Below are 11120 nucleotides of genomic sequence, written 5' to 3'. Positions count from 1 at the left end.
CCCTTACAGGATGAATGTTCTAAAGTTGGATCTGCAAGCAAATTTTCACTAAGATCAAGATAAAGGAGTGAGGAAAAACGTTTTGAAATGCTGCAAGGCACCAAGAACACATTGGTATTTATAACTGTGGTTTTGGTAATGTTACCTAGAAGATTTTCCACACCACTAAGATCTGAAAACAAATAAAATTGTTCTATACCTAATCTCTGTACTGTGATTACTTCAATGGTGCTTTCTCCGTTTACTTCAATTTGCCCATGCCATTTTCCAGTTCCCCGTAGTACAGAATCATCCACTTCCAGCTCCAACAATTGTTTAGCATGCCTCAAGATGTTTAACACTCTGATAACACTTGCATCTGTAAACAAAACATTTTTGAACACAAGTTTCTCCATGACAGAACGACTCATTGGCTCCAGTAATGAAGATTCATTAGCTGTATTGAAGGCTATATGTCTCAGTTCTAAACATATTACAGAATTTATAAGATCCTCTAACATCACTGATAACACCTGAACATCATTTATGTTTATGATGATATGATTTATGCTGTTAACTGTTGTCAAACTCCCTGACTCGTATTGCCTGAGCCTTTGACCATCAATCTCAAGTTGCTCAAGAACTGTAATTCCATCAAAGACTTGCTTCCGTATAGCAGAAAAGGAATGGTTATTCCCCAGGTGCAGATATCTCAAATTTTTGAGATTAGAAAACAAGGGATTCTCCCCCAGTGTTGTATATAAATTACCCTGTATGTTTAGTTGCTGTAAGGAAAAAAGATGTCTAAACCAAATGGGTGACAAGTGAGTCAACTTATTATTTGATAAATCCAAATGTTCCAATTTTCCAAGGAAAATAAATGAATCCTTATCTATTGTCCTAATTTGATTGGATTGCAGCAGCAGCAGTCTCAGATTCACACCCAGCTTCAGATCAGTTTCTCTGACATGGTCTATGCTGTTGTAGGACAGATTTAGCCCCGTGACATCAGTTGTTAGCCCTGAAGGAATGGTGCTCAAATCCATTGAAGAACAGTCACAGAAATGAGTGGCATCACATGAGGGACACACCTGCGTCATGGCTTTTTCTTCAGAGCAATTTGCACTTATGGCCATGTAGAAGATCCATACTCGCCAGATCTGCTTAGTGTTTGGTTTTCTTTGGTTCAACATCTTAAAAGAGAGAGCGAGAAAGAGAAATTAATATAAGGGAATTGAAATCCAGTGTAAGTTTAGTTATGAAAGAATTCACATTCTGATTTTTTTCTTGTAGTGATTTCCTGTTGGATTTTTTTCTCCCATTCTGGCTGCTTTATTTTGGAAGTAGGAGAAGTCTTTGAAGTGAATTCATACTATAAATTAAATATTCATAAAATTCACAGACCTGGTCCAATTTTTTAAACAGACATACCTCTGGATGTTTGAAAATTCTGGTTTAAGTCAGGGAGGGATTTTAATAACCTTTAACTTGGTTAGAAGTTTTAACATCATCAAACAATGCTAATGGTATATTCCCAGAATTCTGAGAACCTCCCACCCCTTCATTAACTATAAGGTGCAATTACAAAAGAAAAAGTGCTTATATGTATAACATAAAACTATATATATGCTTGTCTCCCCAATGTCTGCCTCTATTTTTGTACAACGCATAACACAATGGGATCCTGATGTTGCTCAGAATGTCTAGTGTAACAGTATAAACAATAAAGGAAAGGATGAGACACATCTGTCACTCCCTGTAAATTCTGCAAAAGGCAATTTAGTTTCTTTTTTGAAGTTAGAGTCTGATATCCAAACAAAAGTTCTTTCTGCATGTACACAATATAGGTACAAGTAATACATTACAATGCTATACATTACATTCCCCCTGCCAGAACAGCACTGTTTTTAATTCACACAGGATCTGATCCTGCTACCATTGAAGTCATTTGCCCTTGACTTCAATGGAAGTCAGAACAGGCCCACAGTTATTAAAGTTCACAAAAATATCTTCTAGGAATCCTGGGTAGCCAGAGATGAAGTACTTATCTTTCTTACTGAGGCTTACAGCTTCGGTGCCAGTGTTTTGTATTGGTCTCATGCATTAGGATCCATGGAGTCTTCTCATCTGCAACATGGCAACAGAAGCTGGAAATCTTTTGGCTGATAAACAATGGAAGGACGCAGGTCTGATGCTATGCCAGCTCTCAGGCTGGCAAACACTGATCTATCCTGCTTAGTCAAAGCTTCACGCTAACAAATTTCCAAATGTTCCTTAACTCTTTGTCCCATAAACTTCAAGTAACCACTGCACTCACTCTACAAATGCATTGCTTTTGGAATGAGTAGGATTGTTCAATATTCCCACTGCACAGCTACTCTGCACTATACCATCCCTTATAGTCAAACTTCTGCCACATTTATTTTTGTGCTAGAAAACGGATACAGAAGTTACTGTTTATTCTTGAAGTATCTTCTCTGTATGCTGCAATTCAGCAGAAGGTCTCTTCTTTTGTTTGGTCAGCTCTCTTTGGTGCAACCACTGACGCAATGCTTTTGTACAAATTTTTCTTTCACAATCAGTGACTGCAGCACTGACAGGAATAATAGTTTCAGTACTTTTCTATTCCCATTCCTTCAATTTAAATCTATACTTATTTTTGGATTAGGAGTTGAGTAATTTTTGTCTTAGTTTACTCTATTGAGAATGGAGCATCTCAGCTTACATAAGGTATTTTTTTTATACAGGTCCCTCTGAGTTGAAAGTGTTCTGTTCTATAAACCACTGTTTATATATAGACTATTTTACTGGGTCAAGTTGTTTAGTTGGCGGGGGGAAAGGAAGAGTTTTTCATTTCCCAAGACACTGTATTCAAAGACATTATCTGAAGTGGACTTTTATTATCAACAAAGATTAAGTTAATAGGCAACAGTTCTGAAAATTGGATCAAGATCCTGTATCCAAGACAGAGAATTTTAATGAAAAAGAATTTCAAGTTCTCACTGAAAAGGTGCATCTAATAAAAAGTCAGCATGGAATTTGTACTAGGAAAATGAAATTGTAAATTTTGCATTCATGCCACTTCTAAAGGAGAGGATGGACTAAAACTGTTTGTGCCTCACCAAACTTCCTGACCAAAAAGATGTTACACAGCTGCATAAGTGAAAAAGGTACAACTTGTTGTTGTTGTTTTTTAAACCAGACCTAAAAGAGGAATCTTTTGGATTCTAAGCACCAAACTTTTAAAATATGCTTTGCATTTTTCTGTACACAACTTTGCATGTACACTTTTCCAGGTCAACCATTTATGAGTATATGTGATAAAATTTACATATTTGGGGGGGGAAAAAAAGTTTCATGCACTAAAATTCCTCCATGTGCATGTGGCAGAATGTGTGTGCAAATATTTGTGCTCCCAAGGTTGCGCAAACAGAAGAAGCCTGGCTGAGCCTCTTCATGCAGTTTGATCCTAATATGTTGAAATTAATAATTGATAACATGGCAGCTAGACATTTTCCAAAAAATGATTTAAAAGTATTAGACCTGCTTAAATTCCCAGCTGATCACATTTTGTTCATACTTAAAGCATTTTTGCTGTGTGAAACTGATTATATAGGGGAAACAGGGAAGCTGGTTTTTCATGAAGTTCTGTCATATGCATACAGCAACAAGCTAGAAAAAAAAAAGATTGAGATTTTCCCCTCTAATTCCTTTCAATTGTTGCAATGTTAGATACAATATTTTTAGACTGACAATGAAAAACAATGCAGGATTACTAGGATTTTTTTTTAAACACACCCTTTAATAGCTTTTTTGTAATCAAGAGGAAAACTTATCAAAGCTAGAATTAAGTTTGTAAAGCATTTTGAAAATGAAAAAGTATGAGATAAGCATTGTATTTACTACTTAATACTTTTGCTGTTTTGTTTTTCAGATTATCCACCACTCTTTTGATAAATACATTTGTGTATCATCTGGAATTGGCGAGATCTGTATTGGGGCATTTAATGAAATATTGACTTTCTCCTGACATCCAGGACCAGCCCACTATCTAATGACACATCTGTGTTACATATAGCAGTCAGTGTCCCTCAATAAGGAGGGCCAAAATAAGTTACATCAGCGCTTCTGACTTCTTCTCCAACCCACCTACATTATCTCAATCTTGTCTGGATTAAGTTGCAGCCAACTAGCCTTCATCCAAACGCCACATTCATATAAACAACGAATTATTGGTTCCATTGTTCCGGCTGAGTCAGAGGTCATGGAGATGTACAGCAGGATGTCATCAACATACTGAATGCCTGGCAGCCCATGTTTCCTCATCAACACACTCTTCAGTCTCATATACAAGTTGAGCAGAAAGGTTGCTAGGATAGACACTATGGGATCAAGACAGTACCCTTGGGGCATAAGAACAATGGTCCACAATTGTCTTTTGGATTCTCTCTAAAAGATCAGAATGGAGTCACTCAAAAACAGCTCCATTCACCCTTACTAAGGTCCACAAGTGAGGCAATTCAATTCAAGAAACTGCTGACAGATCTAGAGAATCAGCACAAACACTTTATTTTCATCCATCAGTAGGTAGAAATCATGAGCTAACACAAGCAGCAGAGTTTCTATTTCATTCCTATAGCCCAATCAACAGAGGTCAAAGAAATCTTGGGGACTCAGACAAAAGCCACAATTGCCCTGCCGCAACCTCCTTGGTAACTTTTCCTAAAGACAGAGATTGAATCCTGGTCAATTGGTTAGACAGACAGGGGACGTAGACTGGGTGACAACCACGTGGGATGGCTCTGCAGGCTGCTTTGTAGATAGCACTACAGAAGCGAAGGTAGGTCTCATTTACTGAAATATGCCGGGCTGGTATTGTCATCACACTCTTCTTTATTTAAATGAAAGCTGAGAGCCTGGCATCATCACAGGCCTCCAGGAGCTGGGCCCTAAGCATATGCCATTTGGGCCAACGCCTTCACCCTGCCTGCATGGCTGTGGGTATTAAGTATTAACTACTAAAAGAGGAACAATTGTAACAAAAATAATTAATTTTCAATTTGTTTTTGTTCCACAGTCCCCACCCTGATTCAGAACTCATTTGTCACCAGCTGAACATTCCACAGTCTCTGATAAGCAGAGCTGAATTTTTAAATGCAGAGGAACAGATTCCACAATTTCTCTTCTTGGGGTTCCTGGATTGGCCCCTTCTCTCAGAGGAGAGCACAAAGCCACGTGAGCAGCAGCAGCAAACTCAGCAGTCAGCTATTCTCGCTTTCTGTGCCGGGAACCAGGAAAACTTTTTCCAGCCACTTACTGAAACATTCCGTTTGAAAGAACAGGCAGCTCAACAGCTGCCTTTACACAGGAGAGAACGCATAGCTGTTTTGCATGCTACAGTTCCACATTTTCTCAGGAGAGTTCCCCCTTTGACAGCCTCTGGGAAAAATCACCTAATTCTGAAGTGATTGTCTCTCAGGGGGATTCAAAACTTTCAATTTGAAGTCCCATGGAAAAGTTAATTGATAAAAAGCAAATACTCCCAGGCTCCAGTCAAAAATAAGTTAAACTCAGTTTTCTTCCTATTGTATATTCTAACAGGCAGGATGGAATTGGTTTGTTTGTGACATAAATGCTAGGAATTGTGATTTGCTAAAGCAGCTATATAACAGTTCCCAATAATCAAATACGATAACAGGTACCCCTTTGGTACCCCTTTTCAAATACAGTATGGCACAAAACTCTATCGCAGAATGCCAAATACATACAAATGACTATCAACTTAAAATTAAATCACACCAGGAAATTGGAACAACCTACTTTTAGCATTCCAGATTGCTCCACAGGCTCTCACATCATTTCACTCCAATCAGCTACACTGAATGAGTATCTCAGCACCTGACAAACATTGGATGTACAGCATAAGCAAAGGCACTCCCATTTTTATAGGAAAGTGTAGAAAGCAACCATTCCTAGCCCACTGCAAGGAATAATGCAAAATACCAAACATCTTGCCCCCTTTCTATAGACAAAATGCACAATTGTTATGGTCAAATCACCATCACTTCCTTTGAACTGAGATCCAGGCTTTCTTCTTACCTGTGGGATCTATTTCTATAACCTGCCTTCAGTGAGTATGGTCCCATTGAAATAAGTGAGCGATATCTGGGCAAAATAACTGAGACAGTAGTAACTACCAAGCTTCAACAACATGGGACATTAGCCAACATACTGGATGCCTCACAATCAGGATTCAGAGCAGGGCATAGCACAGAGATTGTTCTAGTGACACCAAAAGGTGAGCTCCTTATGTTGATGGACACAGGTCAGATCTTTTGCCACAGGCACTATGTAAACCAGGATACCCAGGAGGACAAAGGAAGTGTCCAAGAGTCATGTGTTAATAATATTGCCACCCATCACTGTCATATTTGAGTGCTTTCCCTGTAAAATCAATATCAACAGCAAAGTCCTTAGTGGATTTCATGGAGTCATTGGCACAGCTTACTTTATGGGGTGAAAACTCTGTGTGGGGTAGGGTTGTTGTTGTTTGGAGAGGGAATTGCGAGGGGTTGGGGATGTAACGGGTGTTTGAGAAAGTGTTTCCATCATAAGTTACACACACAATTCAAAGAGAAGGTTTTGTACCATTTCCTAAAGATGGTCAGTCTCTGGATTCACCTGATCTCCTCCAAAAGGCAGGCAGAAGCATTGTGTGCCCGCTGGAGCCTGTGCATTGTCTTCACATTCAGCTTCAGAAACAATGAGTTGCAGTAATCCAGCACGGAGGCGACAAACGCATGGATCACTGTGTCCACGGCCTTGTCCAGGAGGAAGAGATGAAGTTTCCTAGAGAGTTAGAGGTGAAAGAAGGTGTTTTTGCAAATTGATGCTACCAAGTCATCCACGCTTAGCGAAGAGTCAAACAGGACCCCAGGGCTTCACACCGCATGGATGAATGGGGGCTGTAAGAAGGTGGTGATGATGTCTTGGCCAGGTCTTTGAAGCACTTCTCCTTTGTGACCAGCATCAGGGTTCATCTTGAGCCAGCTGCTATTCATCCAAGAGCTAATTTCCTGTGGGAATTCTGACATGTTAGCAGTAGCAGTGGTTGCATCAGTTAAGAATGAGATATATAGTTGAACATCATCAGCATAGTGTTGGCAGCCAAACCCATGGCATGTTACCTCTACCAGTGATCTCACATAGATATTGAAGGGGAGGGGATAGTATGGATCTCTGTGGGACCCGGTAAGTGAGGGCTTTCCGAGTGGAGGAGCAGTTACCCATCCCCACTCTCTAATTTGTGCTGAAGGGGAATGACTGGAGCCACTATAGTGCTAGGCCTTCTACTCCTGCTATGCTGTGTAGGTACCTTGTGCTCTACTGTGTCAAAGTCTGCAGATGGGTTCTAGCAGTATAAGCATGGAGATCTATCCAGGAGGGCTATCAAAATTAAGTGGGCCTGTAGCAATGGGACTCACCCCTGCAGCACCTCCTGCTGGTCTCTGTCAGGAATTAGCTCTCCAGCCATCGGAGCGCCCTCTGCAGGCCGGTGATCCGCCTTACCGCTGGCCCCCCTGTCCCTTCCAGGACCCCAGTGCCCCTTTCTCTGGGGGTGCTGCCCCTCTGGCAGTAACCCCCAATCTCAGGGTCTCCCCTCCCAAGGGAACCCCCACCCCTTATTCCCACCTCGCCTCAGTCTTGGCTACTGCCAGTCACCACTTAGCCCCCATTCACTGGGGCAGACTGCAGTGTATCAGCCACTCATCACAGGCAAGGGGAGGTCTGGACCTGCTGCCTCTGCCTTGCATGCCCATGGGCTGCCTCCTGCAACCCAAGTGCCCCGTTGGCCTTACCCTAGGCCTGCAGCCTGGGGCTTTCCAAGGCCAGAGCTCCCCGGCTCCCTTGGCCTTTCCCCAGCCCTGCTCCACTCTAGGCACTTGGTTAAGCTACCTGCAGCCAGGCCCTTCTCTCTCTGCCTTCAGAGAGAGACTATCTGCTTGAGCTCCTGGCTCAAGCCTTTATAAGGCCAGCTGGGCCCTGATTCGGGCATGGCCTCAGCTGAGCCTACTTCCCACTCAGCCTGGGCGGTTCTCCCAGCTCTCCAGCCCTCACCCAGGGCTGGTTTTAACCCTGTCAGGGCTGGAGCGGGTAGCCACCCCGCTACAGGGCCATTGTAAGACAAAAGTTTTGTTGATTGCCCCATCCACCCATGGAGAAGTACATGCAGAAGGCCTTGTCCCATTGGATTGAATGCTAGAAGAGGGAAAGAAGAACAGTTGACATGAGAATCCCCCCCCCCCCCCAATTTAGACACTTACAAGGGCTGGAGCTAAGAAACAAAAAAGCAGAAATTCCCAGGGTCAACCTATGTTAGCCTTGAAAAGACATTCAGTGCTGTCTGATTACTACATCTCTGTCATCTTTTTGGAATCATAGAATGAACTCATTTGTGAACATATGTTGTTTGCTTTAACCTGTAAATAACCCTCTCATTTCTTAATTAGTTTACTATAGGATTGGCTACCAGCGTTGTCTTTGGTGTGAGATCTAAGGTACAAATTAGTCTCAGGTAAGTGATTGGTCTCATGGGAGTGGGAGCAACCTGAATATTTTATGATTTTTGCTGTAAGTGACCATTTATCACTAATTCCAGTTTGCCTGGGTGGCAAAACAAACTAGAGAGCCCAAGAGGACTGTCTGTGACTCCACGGTAAGATTGTTACAGTGAGCCAAGTGTTCACATTTGTTACTGGGTTGGTGAGATCTAATTATAGAACATACTAGCAGTTTTGGGTATCTGCCCTACTTTTGATGGTCTGCCATGACCCACTCCAGACAGTGTGACAACCGTTTTCAAGATGTATTTGTTCAGAGAGGTCTGTGTGTATAGTTTATTTTTTCTCTAAGTAGAAACAAAGAATAAATCTCTTAATTAATAAAAGCAGATTTTTAATGCCTGTTTAAAAAATAAAATGTCTTTGGCCAACTTTCCCCATAGTATTCAGGTCCTCTTTCACCTCAAATCTCCTATTCATTTATGTTAAGTATGAAAATCATTGTATCAGTCCTGCTAAGTTTCTCCTCCAGCCCGTTTATTTTTCTTGCTCTTCTTTGACCTTCCTTCATTTTATCAATATCTTCCTTGTAATGAGGTGTTTGGGTCTGGACACAATATGCCAAGTGTAGGTACATTACAACCACATAGTGATGGACAGCTGTGTCCTTGTTCTGTAATGCAATGCCTCTGCATGTGTCTTTACTACTATAGCTGCAAAAAACTAGCTCAGGAGATCAACCCCTTGCAAAAAAGTACTTTCTGCTGCAGTTAAACACATACAGCTACGCATGCTTCATGCTATGGCATTTGAGCTATTAGCACAAAATAAAGTTACAAAGACAAGGAATATTTCCGCAACAGTGCAGACATATTCAAAATGATCTGGAGATGTTTGTACCAAGTGCAGTGAATCTAAAAGTTCACAATACTTTCTTACAGCTTTCTATTTAATTTACACTATTCGCTTGTTGTGAATTATTTTTGCTCCTGGAAGCTTTCATGTTTCCAAGTTTTATTTCATTCTGTTCTTTTTTGTCAGGTTATTTTTGTGTGTGCGGGGGAATAGGAGTGCGCCTGCGTGGGAAGTGAAAGGGAGACTAGTCAATTTTACTTCCAGAAACTCCACTGGGATTTAAATGGAAAATATTGAGACAAATTTAAAGTAATAATTCTTATTTGCATATTCCTACTGACTCTATGTCCCGGTTTGCACTATTTCTCTGTCCTTGGTGTGCAAACCACCTCTCAGTTTAGCATAATCTGCAAAAGTCTTTGACATGTTGTTTTCATCCTTTTGCAAATCATTAATGAAGATGTTATGTAAAATGGGGCTAATCCTGGGTCTGGAGGAGGAGCGGAGTTTGTTGGTCTCCCTGTATTTAAGGAATCTAAACTTTCATTAAAATTTTTTAAAAAGTAGGGCTGTCAAGCGATTAAAAACATGAATCGCGCAATTAATTGCACTGTTAAACAATAATAGAATACCATTTATTTAAATATTTTTGGATGTTTTCTACATTTTCAAATATATTGATTTTAATTACAACACAAAATACAAAGTGTACAGTGCTCACTTTATTTTTGACTACAAGTATTTGCACTGTAAAGAAAACAAAAGAAATAGTATTTTTCTGTTCACCTAATACAAATACTGTATTGCAATCTCTTTATCATGAAAGTTGAACTTGCAAATGTAGAATTATGTACAAAAAAACTGCATTCAAAAATAAAACAATGTAAAATTTTAGAGTCTGCAAGTCCACTCAGTCCTACTTCTTGTTCAGCCAATTGCTCACACAAACAAGTTTGTTTACATTTGCAAGAGATAATGCTGCCTGTTTCTTGTTTACGTCACCTGAAAGTGAGAACAAGCGTTCTCGTGGCACTGTTGTAGCCGGCGTCGCAAGATATTTACATGCCAGAGGTGTTAAAGATTCATATGTCCCTTCATGCTTCAACCACTATTCCAGGGGACATGCGTCCATGCTGATGATGGGTTCTGCTCAACAACAATCCAAAGCAGTGTGGCCTGATGCATGTTCATTTTCATTATCTGAGTCAGATGCCACCAGCAGAAGGCTGATTTTCTTTTTTGTTGGTTCGGGTTCTGTGAGTGTTGCTCTTTTAAGATTTCTGAAAGCATGCTCCACACCTCGTCCCTCTCAGATTTTGGAAGGCACTTCAGATTCTAAACCTTGGGTCGAGTGTTGTAGCTATTTTTAGAAATCTCATATTGGTACCTGCTTTGCGTTTTGTCAAATCTGCAGTGAAAGTGTTCTTAAAATGAACAACATGTACTGGGTCATCATCCGAGACTGCTATAACATGAAATATATGGCAAAATGTGGGTAAAACAGAGCAGGGGACATACAATTCTCCCCCAAGGAGTTCAGTCACAAATTTAATTAACACATTTTTTTTTTAAATGAGCATCAGCATGGCCTCTGGAATGGTGGCCAAAGAATGAAGGGGCATACGAATGTTTAGCATATCTAGCATGTAAATCAGACATGCCACACCCTCGAAAAAACCCCGCAGAAATTGGGCTTGTTTTTGGCTTAATTGGCTTGTGAGTTGC

The 11120-nt window shown here is 40.6% G+C and overlaps 1 protein-coding gene across 1 annotated transcript; it reads right to left on the bottom strand.

The window, feature by feature from the left end:
• Positions 1-2: 2 nt before the first annotated feature.
• Positions 3-7073, bottom strand: TLR2 (toll like receptor 2; the record flags this gene model as incomplete). The annotated part of the gene is made up of 3 exons (XM_024198253.3): positions 6927-7073; positions 6661-6828; positions 3-1172 (listed from the first exon to the last, which is right to left on the bottom strand). Coding segments are annotated over exons 1-3 (1485 nt in total), but the record flags the coding sequence as incomplete, so codon positions are not given.
• Positions 7074-11120: the final 4047 nt, after the last annotated feature.

This window comes from Terrapene carolina, unplaced genomic scaffold (assembly GCF_002925995.2).
Source record: "Terrapene carolina triunguis isolate 2854851 unplaced genomic scaffold, T_m_triunguis-2.0 Scaffold66, whole genome shotgun sequence".
Classification (NCBI taxonomy): domain Eukaryota; kingdom Metazoa; phylum Chordata; order Testudines; family Emydidae; genus Terrapene; species Terrapene triunguis.
The sequence above is the reverse complement of the archived record's forward strand: the minus strand, read 5'-3'. Positions and strand labels throughout refer to the sequence as shown.